At 38.8% G+C, this 20035-nt stretch overlaps 1 protein-coding gene across 1 annotated transcript in view; it reads right to left on the bottom strand.

Moving 5' to 3' along the window:
• The window catches only part of PCNX2 (pecanex 2), a 688168-nt gene that overhangs the window by 519257 nt on the left and 148876 nt on the right, over positions 1-20035 (bottom strand). The window contains exon 11 of the mRNA XM_007938510.1: positions 4896-4956. Coding sequence (XP_007936701.1) covers positions 4896-4956 — 61 coding nt within the window. The remainder of the gene's footprint in view (positions 1-4895; positions 4957-20035) is intronic.

Genomic DNA, 20035 nt, shown 5'->3' with positions numbered 1-20035 from the left:
TAAGTTATTCCTTTTGATGGTATCCCACATGGACCTTTGGCTTTCTTCATTTTGTCTTGATTTATTTTTTTCTGATTGATCCCTTTTCAAAGAAGTATTCAGGTATTTGTTTTGAATCTCATTAATTCTGTCTTCTATTGCATCAATTCTTCTCCTTTGCCCTTCCAATGTGTTATCTATTTCTGACAATTTAGCATTAATCTTCTGGATATTTATCTGTAGATTTAGAATCATTTCTAACTTTTCATTTATTTTGTCATTTTGTTTTTGTATTTTCTTCCAAAATTCTTCTAAGGTTTTTCTGTGTTTTCTTTTGTCTTTCTCTCAATCTTTCAAAGATGCCTAAAGATAATTCTTTTGAATTACATATCAGAGAGTTCCAATGCTGCTTATTCCTCAGGGATATGTTCTGGGTCTGTATCCTGTTCCCTTGTTTCTACCACTTTATTCTGCTTGTTTTTGTGGACTGTGATGGTCTATTGTCTCTGAGGTATCATGGCATTGTTGTACTTAGATCTCTGTTAACTGTTTGTGAAGAGCAGCCAAGGGTGAGTCAGGCTCTTCTTGGTGGTATTTTATAATTGGCCCATTGGTTGATAAGGAGGAAGTGGCTCTCACTCAGTAAGTGAAGTTGCAGGAGGTGTGGGTGTAGTTGTGTCTTATGGGAACTGTTGTTGTCTCCCACTCAGTCAGACAAAAATTACAATTGAATAACCATCAAAAAACTAAAAGCACATGGACAAAAAACATACCATGTAATCACACGGGAAGAGTAACCAAAAAAAGAAAAAAAGGGAAAAAGAAGAAGAGAATACAAGCAAACCTGCAATATCTGGGGACAGGGCACTAAGAGAAAAAAGGTAGAGAAGGAGAATAATGAAGGAAAAAAAAATGGGAAAAATACAAAAAGAAAAACAATGAACAGGGTTAACCATGAGAAAAAAGGGGGAAAAAAAGAAAAAATTAAATTAAAAAAAAATTTCAATCAGGAACAAGGAAAAGAAAAAATGCTGAAAACTAGGACCTGGGAGGGGAAGAATAAGAATAATAGTAAAAAGGACAAAAGCATTAATAATAATAGTTGGTTTAAACAGACAAATACAAGCCAACTAATCACCAGAAAAAAGAAAGTGAAAAATAAAAAAATAAAAATAAAAAAAGAGAAGAAAAATCGGTGGGGGACAGGGCAGGACACCCAGGCTCCGTCTGAGCACAGACTGTGATGGAGTTCCTGTGGGCCCAGAAGGTAGGTAGGCATGGGGGATGGCAACACCTCCATTCACCAAGCGGGTGTGGGGTTTAAGAGTAACAAGAGGAATGTCGCACCTTTTCAGTCCTGCATGTCCGGAGTGTCCTTGGGTTTTTTGGCAAGCAGAACGTGTTCTTAAGCCCCAGGAATCTGCGAGACCGCTATCTCTTTAAATATCCAAAATAGTCAAGCTGCTTTTATACATTCAAAATGGCGGTGCCCTCTGGACCGGCAAAAGTCCCAAGCCACTAGAGCAGTCCTCTATGCAGTCCCTGGCTAGCAGGGCTGATTTTTAGGTTAATTCTTAGGTCCTACCACCACTCGGGAATCTCCAAGCTGTCTATGCTGTTCCGTCATTATCGCTCAGGATTGCTGGCAGACCACAGCACTGTCAATCTCCTTTTTTTGGTATTTTCATGCAAATTCTTCTGCTAGTTGGGGTTTAGTCCACTTCTATATCCTCCTCTTCAAGGCTCAGGGGTCCAGGATTATCTTCTGTGTCTGTGTTAATTGTTTTCCCTTTTCCTTTTGAAGAAGGTCCATGGAGTCTTTCAGCCTAGTCCACCATCTTACTGGAACTCTCTTGCAGAAGATTTTCCCAGTGCAGTATTATGTCTGATTTCTTGACTTCTGCTTCCATGAGTGTTGATTGTGGATCCAAGTAAAATTAAATGTTTGACAACTTCAAAATTTTCTACATTTATCATGTTGTTGCTTATTAATCCAGTCATGAGGATTTTTGTTTTCCTTATATTGAGGTATAATTCATACTAAAGACTGTAGTCATTGCTCTTCATCAGTAAGTGATTCAAGTCCTCTTCACTTCAGCAAGGAAGGTTCTGTCATTTGCATATTACATGATGTTAATGAGTCTTCTTCCAATCCTGATACCATGTTCTTCCTCATATCATTCAGCTTCTCAGATAATTTGCTCAGCATACAGACTGAATAAGTATAGTGAAAATATATAACCCCGACACACACCCTTTCTGATTTTAAACCATTCAGTAATCCTTTGTTCTGTTAGAAAATCAGTCTCTTGGTCTATGTACAACTTCCTTATGAGCACAATTAAGTGTTCTGGAATTCTCATTCTTCACTATGTCAACCATAATTTGTTATGATCCAGACAGTCAAATTCCTTTGCATAGTAAATAAAACACAGGTAAACATCTTTCTGGTATTCTTTGCTTTCAGCTAAGATCCATCTGATATTAGCATTCATATCCCTTGTTCCACATCCTCTTCTGAATTCAGATTGAATATCTGGAAGTTCCCTGTCAATATACCACAGCAACCATTTTTTAATTATTTTCAGCCAAAGTTTACTTGAGTGTAATATTAATGATATTTTTAGATAATTTCCACATTTTTTTGGATCATCTTGTTTTGGAATGGGCACAAACATGGATCACTTCTATCTGTCTTTCAATGCTCTTGGCATAGACAAATAAGCACCTCCAGAGCTGTATCTATTTGCTGAAACATCTCAGTGTTTATTCCATCAATTCCTGGAACCTTGTTTTTTGAGAATTCTTTCAGTGCAGTTGTGCAGAGAATTCTTTCCATACAGCAGTTCATACACATTTTGTCTCATGACATTGACTGTAATTCCCTACAATGTAACAGTTCTCTTCCCATTTCCTCCCTGTAGTTACCTCTTCCCTGTGTCCTTTCCTCGTATGCTGTGCAAACACTGCCATTCTGTTCACCCATGATAAATTACTCCAAGGAGGGTATCTACCTGATGTAAATATTCAACCCATATGTTTGTCTATTGTTTGGCTGGAAACCATAGGAGTGAGTTCAATTCCAGACCTGAAGAGTGGCTAGGGGCCATAGTCCCAGGGATCTCACCAGGCTCTATCAGACTGTTGTTGTTGTTGTTGTTTGCCGTCGAGTCGGCCCCAACTCATAGCGACCCCTCCTTGGGTTTCCAAGGCAGTATCACTACGGAAGTAGGATTGCCCAACCTTCCTTCCGAGGAGTGGCTGGTGGGTTTGAACCGCCAGCCGTCTGGTTAGCAGGCAAGTGTCTTAGCCACTGTGCTACCAGAGCTCCTTCTATCAGACTAGCAAACCTGTTTTTTTTTGTTTGTTTGTTTGTTTATGATTTTGAGTTTTATTCCACATTGTCCTCCTACTCTATTCAGGACCTCCTGCATCGATTCCCACTCCCAGTGGTTGACAGTGGCAGCCAGGCAACTTTTTGCTTTCTTAAGGAGCTCTGGTGGCACAGTGGATAAGACATTTGCCTGCCAACCAGAAGGTCAACAGTTTATACCCAGCAACTGTTCCATGGAAAGGAGAGGCAGAAAATTACTTCTGTAAAGACTTACAGCCTCAGAATGAGGGGGGTCACAATGAGTTGGAATTGACTCAGTGGCAGTGAGTTTTTGGTTTTGCTTTCTTCATGTATGGTATCCTTGTCATCCCACAACTCCTCTAGTCTTTGGTTATTGGTATTCAATACATCAAATCTATTCTTCAGATGATCTCTAAATTAAGATGGGATGTACTCAATGTCATATTTTGGTGCCCCTGGACTGGAAGCATAGTGTCTAAGGCATTTGATTGCTAACCAGAAGGCTGGTGGTTCACACCCTCCAGCCATTCCTCGGAAGGAAGGTTGGGCAATCTACTTCTGTAGTGATACCACATCAGAAACCCAAGGAGGGGTCACTGAGTGGGACCCAACTCAACAGCAGTGAGCTTGGTTTTTTGGTTTGGACTTGTTTTAATTTTCTTCAGTTTCAAATTAAACTTGTATATGAGCAATTAATGGTCTGTTCCTCAATCAGCCCCTGGCCTTGTTTAGACTGATGATATTGAGCTTCTCCAAAATCTCTTTCCACAGGTGTAGTCGATTTGGTTCCTGTGTATTCCATTTGGCAAGGTCCATGTGTATAGTCACCATTTATATTGTTGAAAAATCTATTTGCAATGAATGAGTCATTGGTCTAGAAAAATTTTATCATGAGATCTCTGGCATCATTTATTTCACAACTACTTAATGTATTTAGGGAGCTTTGGTGGCATAGTGCCTGAGGCATGTGACTGCTAACCAGAAGGCTAATGGTTCAAACCCACCAGCCACTCCACAGAAGGAAGATTTGGCAATCTACTTCCATAGTGAAACTGCCTCGTAAACCCAAGGAGGGGTCACTATGAGTTGGATCCAACTCAACAGCAGTAAGTAGTAGTAGTAGTAATTACTTAAATATAATTTCATTGGGTTGTTGATCATTTGTCTTTTACTTCAGCTTTAGTGGGTCACCTGTCTCTTTAGAGGTATCCTGAACATTCTAAAGTATGAATTTCATTTTTCCTTATACAAGAAGCACAAAAGAGGAAAAGTGGTGGGCATCCTCTACCCTACAAAAAACTGAGACAAGTCAAACTCTCAGTAACAAGTATTTTCTGGCTCAAATGCCCACATTCTGTGTCTATAAGGGGATCCAAAATGTTTTAGAGAGGACATGGGAAATAAACAGCAACCAAAGATTAACTAATTCTCAAGAGTTTATTATTAAGATGTTACTTCAACTTAAATATGGTGTAAAATTGATAGAACATTTAAAAAAATAAAAAGAATTAAGCAAATATATTTCTTTAAGCTGAGTTTACAATGTAATGCTGCAGAATACCTTATTGTAGGTGTCACTTCCTAACTTCAGGTTTGTGACTCTTGACAACTGGCTTATGCAACTGTCCAAACAAAGGGCACAAAAAGGAACATCAAAGTACCCATCAGAGAGATACTTGGGGCTCTGTCTGCTCTGTGACCACCAACTTCATATATTTTTTGCACTTCTGTTAGTATTTTTTTCGATGGCAGTGAAGGATGATGGGAATTAGTGACCTAACTGTTTCTAGGATTGAGGACTAGAAATCCTTTTTATGTTACTCAAAATCATTGCACTGACAGACCTTCCATCAGGTGATCAACATCAACATCAATAGACCTAAATCATATTGGTAGCTATTGTTGTTGTTGCTTTGTGCTGTCAAGTTGGTTCCAATTCATAGTGATCTCATGAACAACATAAGGAAATACTGCCTAGTCCTGTACCATTTTCACATTCTGACATCCATTTTGGATGTCTTCCTTTTCTGACTTTTTAATGACCTTTGGCTTTCTTCACATATGATGTTCTTAATGTCATCTCATAACTCATCTGGTCTTTGGTCAGTGGTGTTTGATGCATCAAATCTATTCTTCAGATTGACTCTAAATTGAGGTAGGATATACTCAATGTTATATTTTGGCTCCCGTAGACTTGCTTTAATCTTCTTCATCTTCAAGTTGAACTTGCATATGAACAATTGATGGTCTGTTCCACAATCAGCTCCTGGCCTTGTTTTGACTGATGATCTTGACTTTCTCTATCACCTCTTTCCACAGATGTTGTCAATTTGATTTCTGTGTATTCCATCTGGTAAGGTCCACATGTATAGTCACCATTTATGTCGTTCACAAAAAATAATTGCAAGGAACAAGTCATTGGTCTTGCAAAATTGTATCATGCTACCTTTAGCATCATTTCTATCATCATAGCCACATTTTCCATGTATCATGGAAAAATTCCATGGATTTTTTAAGCTGTTTCTTCCCATTATTAGTTGTGCCCCAGCAACAAATGAATGGCTCCAAAGCTTCACTTCATCCACATAATAAAAGGTTGTCTCTACTTTGAGGAGGCAGCTCTTCCCCAGTTGTATTTTGAGTGCCTTCCAACCTGAGGGGTTCATCTTTCAGCACTATATCATACAATATTTCACAGCTCTTCATAAAATTTTCCAGTAATATAGCAGACAGTGTTTCACTGTTATTCATAGTTTCCAGTGGTCAATTTTTTCAGAAGTGGATGACCCCATCCTTCTTCCCAGTCTGTCTTAGTCTGGAAGCTCCAATGAAACCTGTCCACTATGGGTGATCCTGCAAGTAATTAAAATACCAGTGGCATAGCCTCCAGCCTCATAGCAACATGCAAGCCACCACAGTATGACAAACTGATAGATGAGTGAGTGCTGGAGATCATGTGATAGAGACTGTTTATATATAACTACTGAAAATATACGCACACACATATATATACAAACTATTGCAGAAGGCAGTAGAAATAAAAATTAATAAGTGTCTGAAATAAACAAACCAAGTTTTGAGCTGTACCTGCAGAGAACTACAGCATTGAGCCTCCCACAGAGGGAAGTATATGAAACTCTGGAGGAATCAACAAGAAGAGGGGAAAGAATGAGTTATTTAGTTGTACTGTACTGCAGTTGACATATTAACAAATAATAAAGAGCAAGGAAGAAAAATAACAGAGATATACAGAGATGTGAATTATTCAGATATTATGATGCTCAAGACTTTTGCAGGGACCTAGATATATTTGGTGAAAAAGGAAATTTATATTTTTATCTTCCATTATGCACTTTTTATAGGGCTAAATGTACTACCTCATAAACCCAAGGAGGGGTCGCTATGAGTCGGGGCCAACTCGACGGCATATAACAACAACAACAAATGTATTTTTAATTCATGTCCATAAAATTTATGATACACTCTTCATTGTTCTCATAACATTTTGATGAATACTTTAAAATATTTAAAGGTCCAGGAAATAAAACAAAAATTTCAATGAATGGGGGAAAAAAAAGTTTTTCTTATTTCAGGGAGAGTCATTCCCTGAATCATTCCCCAGATTGTCCTCCAAAGAACACAGTTTATCTATGCCCAGTGCACCACCAACCCCCACCCAGTTCATCATATATCTCAATTTAAATACTCGATTAAGAAGTTCACTCAATTGGAAGGGAGTGTCATGATCAAGGCTGTACTTCAGAAGAATTTATCTGGCAGAGATTCACAAGATGCACTGTAGGGAAAGGAGACCAGTGTAAGAAAACACAACAATTCAGGGGACCATAGATGAGGGCCTAGGAAAGTGACTTGGCTGGGAAACAAAGGAAGGCTGACTTCCAGATACAATTCAGAGAGTATAGAAAAGATCTATGATTGAATGGATTGCATACCATAAAGCATTGACTAAAAGAATAAAGATGATTCCAATATTTCAATCTAGGGGTAAAAAAATAATGGCAAAATACACAGCAGAAATTGGGAAGAGGAGCTGATTTGCAGAAGGAAGCTGATGAACAGATTATTTGATTTTTTTCATTTATTCAACTAAAGTGCCCAGCACTGCTCTAGAGCTTGGGATACATTAGTGAACAACACTTATCCCTCAGCTTATGGACCTCCCTTTCTAGTGAGTGATGATATAAAATAACAAACATTTTAAAAGTATGTTATATAGTATTTTAACATGATAAATGCAACAGAATATAAGAGCAGAGTAGGGAGAGGAATTAGCAGTGTGGAAGGCAGAAGCTGCTGCAATTTTAGGCAGGAAGATCTAGGTTGCCTTATTGAAAAGTATCACTGATCAGAGGCTTAAAAGATGAGTGGGTTGGCCATTCAGGTTTCTGGCAGAAGAGCAGTCTAGGCACAGGAAAGAGCCATTGCAAAGGTCACCTAGTGGAAGAGTGCCTGGCCTTGCTGAAGAACACAGACAGGCCAGCAATGAAAGCAGGAGATGAGACAAGAAAGGGAACTAGTGGCTTGATCACACACACCTTGTGGGCATTGAGAGAGCACTGGTATTCATTCTGCATGAAATGTGGAGCTATTGTAGGTTTGTAAACAAGAGAATAGTGACATTCCAAGTCTCACTCTGTGTTTTAAGAACAGTCTACAGAGAGAATGGGCAGAAGCAGTGAAGATGCTATTGTAGTAACCCAGATGAGAGATGATAGCAGCTCAGGCCAGAGGGGTACCATCAAAGGTGGAGAGATGGATGGATACATTTGGAAGGAGCAGAGAACAGTAAATTTCCTATAAGAATGAATGTGGAAATATGAAAGGAAAGAAGAATCTAGTGTGACTCCAAGTGTTTCAGCCTGAGAAACTGGAAGGATGTTCATTACCAGGTGAGATGGAGAAGGCTGCTGGTGGAGCAGGTTCTAGAGGTGGTTGTTGTTGTTGTTTGCCATCGAGTTGGACCCAACTCACAGTGCCCCCTCCTTGGGATTCTGAGTCAGTATCACTAAGGAAGTAGATTGCCCAACCTGCCTTCTGAGGAGTGGCTGGTGGGTTTGAACCACCAGCCTTCTGGTTAGCAGTCAAATGCCTTAGGCACTAAGCTACCAGAGCTCCCCTAGAGGTGGTAGAGACTATGATACTGAGATGTCAATTTGCTAGTTAGATATGTTGCTGTTGTTGTTGCTATGTGCCGTCGAGTCGGAACCGATTCATAGTGACCCCTCCTTGGGTTTCGGAGACAGTATCACTATGGAAGTAGATTGCCCCAACTTCCTTCCGAGGAGTGGCTAGTAGGTTTGAACCACCAGCCTTCTGGTTACCAGTCAAGTGCCTCAGGCACTACGCTACCAGAGCTCCTAGATAAAACCAAACTCATTGCTGTTGAGTCGATTTGACTCATAGTGACCCCTCCTTGGGTTTCGGAGGCAGTAACACTATGGAAGTGGATTGCCTAACCTTCCTTCCAAGGAGTGGCTGGTGGGTTTGAACTGCCAGCCTTCTGGTTAGCAGTCAAGTGCCTTAGGCACTATGCTACCAAAGCTCCTAGTTAGATATATAACTATAGATTTCAGGAGAAAGTCTAGGTTGGAGATATAAATCTGAGAGTCACTGGCATATAGATGGTATTTAAAGAAATAAGACTGAATTAAATCACCAAAGAAGAGAGGGAATGTAAAGAAAGAAAGATCAAGAGCTGTGCATTCCATGGGGAATCCAATAATAGAGGAGAAGGAGAAGGAGGAGGAGGAGGAGGAGGAGGAGGAGAAGGAGAAGAAGAAATCAACTCTGGCAAATGCTATAAACTGGTTTATAGGTGGGATGGAAAATTGATCAATTCATCGTGGCATTTAACAATGTGAGGGTCATTGGTGACCTTGATAAGCACAATTTCAATGAGTTGTTTGGGTAGAATGGATTTAAGAGAGAATGGGAGGAGGAGAACTTATAATGAGCACAAGCAACTCTTAAGGAGTTTTGGTTACCAAGGGGAACAGAGAAATGGCTAGTAGCTGTGGGAAAAGTGGGACAGGAGATGAATTTTAAGAGATGGAAGAAATAAAAGCATGGTCATATAAGAAGACTGATGATGGAGATGAGCTCAGTCTGAGGTGTATGAAATGGTTGTTCCTCTATTTGTTACGTGGCAAACACCTTCTCATATTTCCTATCTTAGTCTGTATGTTACTTCTTCAGGAAAGCTTACCCCAACCATTCATTACAAAATGTGTGTCCCTCCTCCCCCAGTTTCCTCTTTCTCGGGTCTTTTTATGTATTTATTTATTTTTATGTCATTGCACCTAATACACCTTGCTATTTTAGCCTCTCTCACCCAGAAGAATGCAAGCTCCATGAGATCAGGGACCATACCTGCCTTGTTCATCACTCTGTACCCAGTGCCCAGTCAGAGACTAGTGTGAAAGAGGTGCTAGGGTAAGTATTTGTTGAATGCAAATGAATGAAATGTTGAAATGATGCATGGATGGGTAGCTTCTTATTTAAGATGTCAAACAGATAAAACTATCTATTGATGAAAATAAAACCTAGGTGCTTTCAGGAAGGGATAATGGCAGAACAAAAAATAAGAGTAAATAAGCAAAAAGAACAGGATAAGTCCAACAATATCTGAATAGAACAGGTAGCTAACTAAAGGTAAACAGAAAAGACTGCAATTATAGGAACCATAATGGTACTGCTCAGGGAATAAAATGAATAAATATTTAAAAAAAAAAAAATTCAGGAATAATCAGCCCTGAATTAAAGAGTAAAATTAAAAAAAAAAAAAAAAAAAAGAGGTGTTGACCTATGAGAGGTTACAGCAGTGACTAGTTTGATTTCAATGTTTGTTATCGACATTTTTTTCCACTTCCTGCCCAACCTTTATATTTTATTTTGCATTATACATTTCATTTTTTCTTTCAAAAATCAAAACATTGGCAATTTAATTTCTATAATCTACATATGACTTTAAATATAATGTGTCCACTGAATATCAAAGGTAATTTATTTATACCTTTTGAAATAAAATTTTAGCTAGTGCATTAAAAATGTAAACTTTAATATAGAAATTCTTGCTTTCTTAAACAGACCTTTCAGAACATTATTCTTGTTGTTAAGTGCCATCAAGTTGTTTCCCATGCATAGCAAGCCCATGTGTAACAGAATGAAACACTGCCTGGTCCTGTGCCATCCTCACAATCATTGCTGTATTTGAGCCCATTGTTGAAACCACTTTGTCCATCTATCTCATCGAGGGTCTTCCTCATTTTCACTGACACACTACTTTATCAAGCATGATGTCTGTCATGAAATAAGTTGCTTTATGTGGCCTTTTGTCTTCGTTCTTTGGAAAAACTGTTTGACAGAACTTTTCTCCTAAGCCCTGGAGAGTTCTACACCAGAGGGTTTGTTCCTTTTGTCCAGGTTGACTGACATTTCCTGGGTAAGCTGGAAGAACTTGAGGTTTGATACTTCTTGTCTGACACTGGGCTGCAGCCTTCCCTGTGACTGTTATACAGCTGGTCAATAGACTTCACAAATGAAGTATCTGTGGCCTACCCAGAAGTGATTGGTCAGTTTGTGGGGCCATGCCTTAAAACTGACAAGGAATTTGTGTATATATATACAGCCAACCCAAAAGGGGTTTTTGAGACAGAAAGAAGTAGGAAGAAGCAGAAGGAAGAAAGAAGAGAGAAGCAGAGAGACAGAGAGAGGAGGCAAGGAACTTCCTAAAAGAGCTGGAACATAGGCAAGAGTTGTAACACTGTGGACAGCAAGAGGCTTAGAAGGGTTCCAGTGGCAGATACAGTGGTACAGGCCTGGAAGGGGCCCAGCAAGAGTCAGAGGTGATAAATAAACATCCAAGAGGAGCGCATCCTGAGGGAGCTTGTTCTGAGGGTGCCCAGAGAAGCCTGTCTTCAAAGGCCAAGAGGAACTGAGAGAGCTGTGCTACACTGAAGAAGGAAGGGATGTGCTGTACTCTTCAGTGGAGTCTTCCAGATTTTGCCTGCATGCTTCCTGATCCTGAGTAGTAGCCTATTGATCCTGATCCTGATCCTGAGTTGTACCCTGTTGCTGATTCTCAGTTATATCCTGAGTTGATAAGCCTTTTAAATGTAAATATGGTCTGTGAGTTCTGTGTGCCATTGCAATGGATTATCAAATGTATCAGAGAAGCAGAGAGTGCCATGGGGAGGCCAACTGGTGTCAGAATTAGTAAAATGGCTGGAGGGTGAAGGCATGTTTTACCTCTGCCTCATGGAAATCAGATTTAGGCTAATCCAGTCATTATTCTCCTGAAATTAGAAAGGTTCTGATGCTATTACTCCCACAATTTTACAATGTTCTTCTCCAGGGATTGGTCACTCCTGATAACATGTCCAAAGTACATGTGACAAAGTCTCACCATCCTCGCTTCTAAAGAGCATGCTGGCCATACTTCTTTTCAAGACAGATTTGTTCATTCTTCTGGTAGTTCCATGGTATAATTCATATTCTTTGCCAACAGCATAATTCAAATCCTTTAATTCTTCTTCAGTCTTCTTTAATCATTGTCCAGCTTTTTCATGCATATGAAGCACTTGAAAACACTATTACTTGGGCCAGGCACACCTTAGTCCCCAAAGTGACATTTTTGCGTTTGCACACTTTAAAGAAGTATCTTGCAGCAGGTTTGCCCAATGCAGTATGTCAAACATGAAATACAACTCTCATAATTAGAAAGATTAATTAGTAATGTATTCAATGATACAGCTCTATTGTATTATGGAGCCAACATTGGAATGGGGACTTCTTAAGTTTGGGAATCTGTAATTTCCTAAAGTTCCCTGACAACTGATCAATAGCTCTGCTTGGGGATTATGCTGTCTTTGCAATGTTCCCAAATCGCCAGATTTTTCTAGGTCATCATTGTAGGTTTCTCTTATTCCTTCCGTGCTGTTAGCTGTGGATTTATGCAGATCCTTTTTCCCCTATAATTGACTATGCCCAGGAAAACCAGATCACCAATAAGCTGATAATAGAAGTCACTGAGTAGTGTAAATGGTTAAGTGCTCCATTACTAACTGAAAGACTGGCAGTTCAAACCTACCCATAGGTGCCTCAGAAGAAAAGTCTGATGATGTACTTTTGAAAGGTCACAGCTTAAAAATCTTATGGAGCAGTTCTACTCTGACACACATGGGGTAACTATGAATTAGAGTCAACCCCACAGCAACTGTTTTTTTTTTTTAAAAAAAAAAAAAAAAAAAAAGATTTTTTGATAGTTTACAAAATGTAGACTAATATGAGCTCTGACTGATGGGCTATTTCTCCCATGAATTAAGGATGAAAATTTAGATCCTGAATTTGACAAGATCTATTTTGCCTTTCCTGATATTATTTTATTTTTTTCTGGATTCTGGGCCACATTTCAAGAAATAATAATAACAGCAACTAATATTCAAATATCCACTCACCTGTCAGTTTGCCATACTATGGTGGCTTGCATGTTGCTGTGAGGCTGGAGGGTATGCCACCAGTATTTCAAATACTAGCAAGGGTCACCCATGGTGGACAGGTTTCAGTGGAGTTTTCCGACTAAGACAGACTTGGAAGAAAGAAGGGCCATCACTTCCCAAAGAATTGGCCAGTGAAAACCTTATGAATAGCAGTGAAACACTGATATATTACTGGAAAACTTCATGAATATCCCTGAAACATTGTTTGAAATAGTGGCAGAAGATGAGACCCTCAGGTCAGTAGGCACTCAGAATAAGACTGGGGAAGAACTGCCTCCTCAGAATAGAGTCGACCTTAATGATGTGAATGGAATAAAGCTTTCAAGACCTCCATTTGCTGATGTGCCATGACTCAGAATGAGAAGAAACAGCTGCAACTATCCATTAATAATTGGAACATGAAATGTACAAAGTATGAATCTAGGAAAATTGGAAGTTGTCAAAAATGAAATGGAATGCATAAAGATCAATATCCTAGGCATTAGTGAGTTAAATGGAGAGTTTGGGGCCATTTTGAATCAGATAACCATATGATATATTACACTGGGAATGACAAATGGAAGAGGTATGGAGTGGCATTCATTGTAACAAAGATGTTTCAAGATCTACCCTGCAGTACAACACTGCCAGTGATAGGATAATATCCATATGCCTACAAGGAAGACCCATTAATGTTACTATTATTCAAATTTATGCACCAACCACCAATGCCAAAGATGAGTAAATTGAAAATTTTACCAAAATTGACCAAACATGCAATCAGGATGTGTTGATTATCACTGGTGACTGGAATGCAAAAGTTGCAAACAAAGTGGAATCACCAGTAGTTGGAAAATATGGCCTTGGTGATAGAAATAACATGATAGAAATTTGCAAGACCAATGACTTATTCATTACAAATACCTTTTACAACAACAGAAACAGTGGCTATACATGTGGACCTTGCCAGATGGAATACACAGGAATCAGATCGACTGCATCTGTGGAAAGAGGCAATAGAGAAGCTCAACATCTTCAGCAAAAACAAGCCCAGGAGTTGACTGTGGAACAAACCATCAATTGCCCATATGCATGTTCAAGTTGAAGCTGAAGACAATTAAAACAAGTCCACAAGAGACAAAATATGATCTTGATTATATCCCTGAATTTAGAGACCATCTAAAGAATAGATTTGATGCAGTGAACACCAATGACCAAAAACCAGATGAATTGTGGGATGATATCAAGAGTATCATCCATGAGGAAAGCAAGAGGTCACTAAAAATATGAGAAAAAAGAAAAGACTAAAATGGATGTCAGAAGAAACTCTGAAACTTGCCCTTGAGTGAAGAGTAGCTAAAGCAAATGGAAAACATGGAAAGATAAAAGAGCTGAACACAAGATTTCAAAGAGCAGCTCAAGAATACAAAGTCAATTATTATAATGAAATGTGCAAAGATCTGGACTTAGAAAACCAAAAGGGAAGAACACACTTGGCATTTCTCAAGCTGAAAGAACTGAAGAAAAAATTCAAGCCTCGAGTTGCAATACTGAAAAGATTCTGTGGGCAAAATATTGACTGATACAGGAAACATCAAAAGAAGATGGAAGGAATACACAGCGTCATTGTTCAAAAAAGAATAGGTCGATTTCCATTCATTTCAGGAGATGGCACATGATCAAGAACCAATGGTATTGAAGGAAGAAGTCAAAGGTGCTCACAAGGAATTGCCAAAGAACAAGCCTCCAGGAATTGACGGAATACCCATTGAGATGTTTCAACAAATGGATGCCCTGCTAGAGGCACTCACTCTCTATACCAAGAAATTTGGAAGACAGCCACCTGGCCAACTGACTGGAGATCCATATTTGTACCCAGTCCAAAGAAAGGTGATCCCACAGAATGTGGAAAATATCGAACAATATCATTAATATCACATGCAAGTAAAATCTTGCTTGATAATTCAAAAATGGTTGCAGCAGTATATTGACAGAGAACTTCAACAAATGCAAGATGGATTCAGAAGAGGATGTGGAACAAGGAATATTATAGCTGCTGTCAGCTGGATCTTGGCTGAAAGCGAAGAATACCAGAAGGATGTTTACTTGTGTTTTATTGAGTATGCAAAACCATTGAATTATGTGGATCATAACAAACTATGGATAACATTGAGAAGAATGGGAATTCTAAAACACTTAATTGTGCTCATGAGGAACCTATGCATAGACCAGGAGGCTGTCATAGCCAAGGAGATACTGCATGGTTTAAAATCAGGAAGGGAGTGCATCAGGGTTGTATCTTTTCACCATACTTATTCAATCTGTATGCTGAGCAAATAATCTGAGAAGCTAGACTATATGAAGAAGAATGGCATCAGAATTTGGAGGAAGACTCAACCTGTGATATGCAGATGACACAACTTTGCTTGCTGAAAGTAAGAATAATTTGAAGCACTTACTGGTGAAGATTAAAGACTACAGTCTGCAGTATGGATTACATTTCAACAAAAAGAAAACGAAAATCCTCACAACTAGACCAATAAGTAGCATCATGATAAATGGAGAAAAGAGTGCAGTTGTCAAAGATTTCGTATTACTAGGTTCCATAATCCACACCAAAGGAAGCAGCAGTCAAGACATCAGATGACATGTTACACTAGGCAAATCTGCTGTAAAAGACCTCTTTAAAGTTCTGAAGAGCAAAGAATTCTCTTTGAAAACTAAAGGGCACCTAACCCAAGCCATGGTATTTTCAATCGCCTCATATGGATGTGAAAGCTAAACACTGCACAAGGAAGACTGAAGAAGAGATGTGCTTTTAAGTTGTGGTGTTGGCAAAGAATACTGAAAGTACTGTGGGCTGCCAGAAGAACAAACAAATCTGTTCCAAAGAGCTGGAATGCTCCTTGGAAGTGAGAACGGCCAGACTTCGTCTCACCTATTTGGGTATGCCGTCAAAAGGGACCATTTCCTGGAGAAGGATATCATGCTTGGTAAAGTGGAAGGTCAATGAAAAAGTGGTAGGCCCTCAACAAGATGGATTGACACGGTGGTTGCAATGATGGGCTCAGATGTGGCAAGGATTGTGAGGCTGGCCCCAGACCGCCGTGTTTCATTCTGTTGTACATAGGGCTGCTATGAGTTGAAGCCGACTCTATGGCACCTAACAACAACAACAACAATAATCAAATAATTATTTTTATGTGTTAAATTGGTTTAATCCTTATAAATTAGGATTATAATTATAATAGGAGATGGTCCTATTTGATAGATAGGAAACTGAATGCATAGAGAAGCTTCCTAGCCATCTTAAGATCACAGCAGCAGTTGAAAGGGGAGACTAGATTAGAATCCATATCTAACATGAGAACTCATGTACTGACCTCCCAGATGAGGGATCAGTGGCTCAGGGAGGTTGTGCTGACTCTACATCCTCCCTGAACACAAATTTACAAGAAAGGTGACTAAAACTATAAGCTTAAAAACTACAATAACATTCATCATCCTTGTCTAGACCTTAGTTGGATTTTCAGTTTTGTCCCTGAATGGATTTTAACATAAGAAACCTAGAAAACTACAGAATCATTCAATTTCAATATGAGAGGTTAACATAAGTTAGTCCAGCTTTCAATAATTCTTTATAACAGAACAAAATTAAGATTTCAAAAAAAAAATCATCTTCAAAAAAGATACATTATATTGGATTATTAGTTAAGTATTAAATGTTTGTCTTAAATGTGTGCACCTTGAGTAACAGCATTGCTAGAAGAATCATTATAACTCCATTCCCTACTTAAGGGTCCCAAAATTTACTGTTGTGATTTTACACAATTATCATTTTTCAGAAGGAGCCCTGGTAGTGCAGTGGTTAAGTGCTCAGTTACTAACCTAAAGGTTGGCAGTTCAAACTCACCAGCTACTCTTCAGGAGAAATATATGGAAGGCTGCTTCTGCAAAGATTACAGCCCTGAAACCCTATGGGGAAGTTCTATTCTGTTCTATAGGTTTACTGTGAGTCAGAATTTTTTTTTTCTTTTTTCTTTTCTTTTTTTGAGCCTTTAACTTTTCATTTATTTATTTTATTTTTGCATTGTTTCCTCCTCTCTCCTCTGACCCCTGGTAACCAATGAAGAGTTTCCTTCCGTCCCTCGACTATTTACAATAATGAACTAATACTATAATTGTCCTTCTGTGATTGACTTATTTTACTCAGCATAATATCCTCCAAGTTCATCCATGTAATGCAGTGTTTTGCAGATTCTACATTACCCCTTAGTGTGTATGTACCATAGTCTGGTTATCCATTCTTCAGTTGATGGACAACTAGGTTGTTTCCATCTTTTGGCTGTTATAAATAGTGCTGCGATGAACATGGGTGTGCACATATCTGTTCTTGTCCTGGCTCTCGCTTCTTTAGGATATATACCTAGTAATGGGATTGCTGGATCAAATGGTATTTCTAATTTCAACTTTTTAAAGAATTGCCATACTGCTTTCCACAGTGGTTGTATTATTTGACAGTCCCACCAGCAGTGTATGACAGTCCAAATCTCCCCACATCCTTGCCAGCATTTGTTATTTTCCGTCTTGTTGAATTTTGCCATTACTGCTGGGGTGAGATGGTATCTCATTGTTATTTTGATTTGCATCCCCTAATGGCAAATGATCATGAGCATTTCTTCATGTTTGTTGACCACTTGAATAGTCTCTTTGGTGAAGTGTCTATTCATGTCTTTTGCCCATTTTTTAATTGAGTTTTTTGTCTTTTGCTTGTTGAGGTATTGGAGTTTTCTATAAATTTTAGAGACAAGTCTCTTGTCATATGTTGTTACCAAATATTTTTTCCCAATCTGTAAGTTCTCTTTTTACTCTTTTGGAGAAGTTTTTTGAAGCACATAAAAATTTATTTTTTAGAAGGTCCCATTCATCTAGTTTATCTTCTGCTATTTGTGCATTTTGGATTACGCTTGAGGATCTGGTTCATGCCATAAATTAGGGCCCCTAAATTTGCCCCTAATTTTTCCTTGAGTAGCTTTATAATTTTAGTTTCACATTTAAGTCTTTGATCTACCTGGAGTTAGTTTTTGTATATGGTGTGAGGTATGGATCTTGTTTCATTTTCTGCAAATGGATATCCAGTTTTGCCAGTACCATTTGTTAAACAGACCATCACTTCCCCATTTAATGGATTTCAGTCCTTTGTCAAAAACCAGCTGACCATAGGTCAATGGATCTATTTCTGGGTTATCAATTCTGTTCCACTGCTCTATGTGTCTGTCATTGTAGTAATAACAGGCTGTTTTGCCTACTGTGGTTGTACAGCACATTTGGAGATCCAGGAATGTGACACTTCCTACTTTGTTCTTCTTCTACAATAATGCTTTCCTTATCCAAGGTCTCTTTCCTTTCCATATAAAATTAGTGACTGGTTTTTCCATATCCTTAAAGACTGTTGATGGAACCTGGTTTGGGATTGCAATGAATGTATAGACTGCTTTGGGGAGTACTGACATTTTTACAGTGTTCAATCTTCTTATCCACAAGCATATGTTCTTCCATTTATGTAGATCTCTTACGGTTTCTTGAAGTAGGATTTTGTAGGTTTCTTTGTACAGGTCTTTTGTGTCCCTAGTGAGATTTATTCCCAAGTATTTTATTTTTTTTTGGTAGCTATTAGCTATTCTTAGTCTTATTCTATGCAGCACTAAAAAATAATAGCTAATAAAAAAAAAAGTGGTATCTGAAAATCAACTCAATGGCAGTGAAATTTTTTTTTTTTTTTTTTGGTTTGTTGTTGTTAGGTGCTGTTGAGTCATCTCTAACTCATAGTGACCCTATGCATAGCAGAATGAAACAGCTCCTGGTCCTGTGCCAGCTCCATGATCTTTGCTATACTTGACCCCATCGCTGCTGCCACTGTGTCAATCCATCTTGTTGAGGGCCTTCCGATCTTTCATTGACCCTCTATCTTACCAAGCATGACATCCCTCTCCAGTGAATGGTCCCTTCTGACAACATGACCAAAGTAGGTGAGATGAAGTCTGGCCATTCTCACTTCTAAGGAGCATTCTGGCTGCACTTCATCCAGGACAGACCTGTCAGTTCTTTTAGCCATCCACGGTACTTTCATCATTCTTCGCAAATACCACAACTCAAAAGCATTAACTTTTCTTTAGTCTTCCTTATACATTGTCCAGCTCTCACATGCATATGAGGCAACTGAAAATACCATGGCTTGTGTCCGGCACACCTTAGTCCTCAAGGAGACATCTTTGCTCTTCAGCAAAAACCAGCTGACCATAGGTCCATGGATCTATTTCTGGGTTATCAGTTTTGTTCCACTGCTCTATATGTCTGTCATTGTAGTAATAGCAGGCTGTTTTGCCTACTGTGGCTGTATAGCATGTTTGGAGATCCAGGAGAGTGAGACCTCCTACTTTGTTCTTCTACAATAGTGCTTTGCTTATCTGAGGTCTCTTTCCTTTCCATATAAAATTAGTGACCAGTTTTTCCATACCATAAAGAATGTTAAAGAGGTCCTTTGCAGCTGATTTTCCCAATGCCATACATCATCTGATGTCCTGACTGCTGCTTTCATTGGCTTCAATTGTAGAACCAAGCAATGTGAAGTCTCTGACAATTTCAAACTTTTCTCCATTTATTATGATGCTGCTTACAGGTCCAGTTGTGAGGATTTTTGTTTTATTTATTTTGAGATGTAATCCATACTGCAGACTGTATTCTTCAATCTTTGTCAGTAAGTGCACCAAGTCATCCTCACTATTAGCAAGCAAAGTTGTGTCATCAGCATATCACAGATTGCTAATGATTCTTCCTCCAATCCTGATGCCACATTCTTCTTCATATAGTCCAGCTCCTCGGATTATTTCCTCAGCATACAGATTGAGTAAGTATGGTGAAAGGATATAAACCTGATGCACTCGCTCTTGATTTTAAACCATGCAGGGTCCTCTTGTTCTGTTTGAAAGACAGCCTCCTGGTCTATGTACAGGTTCAACATGAGTACAATGAAGTGTTCTGGAATTCCCATTCTTCTCAATGTTATCCACAATTTGTTATGATCCACACAATCGAATGCTTTTGCATAGTCAATAAAACACAAGTAAACATCTTTCTGGTATTCTGTGCTTTAAGCCAAAATCCGTCTGACATCAGCTATGATATCATTCATTCCATGTCCCCT

This window comes from Orycteropus afer, unplaced genomic scaffold, assembly GCF_000298275.1.
Source record: "Orycteropus afer afer isolate SDZICR_OR568_19922 unplaced genomic scaffold, OryAfe1.0 scaffold00050, whole genome shotgun sequence".
Lineage (NCBI taxonomy): Eukaryota > Metazoa > Chordata > Mammalia > Tubulidentata > Orycteropodidae > Orycteropus > Orycteropus afer.
This window is presented reverse-complemented; position numbering and strand designations above follow the sequence as displayed.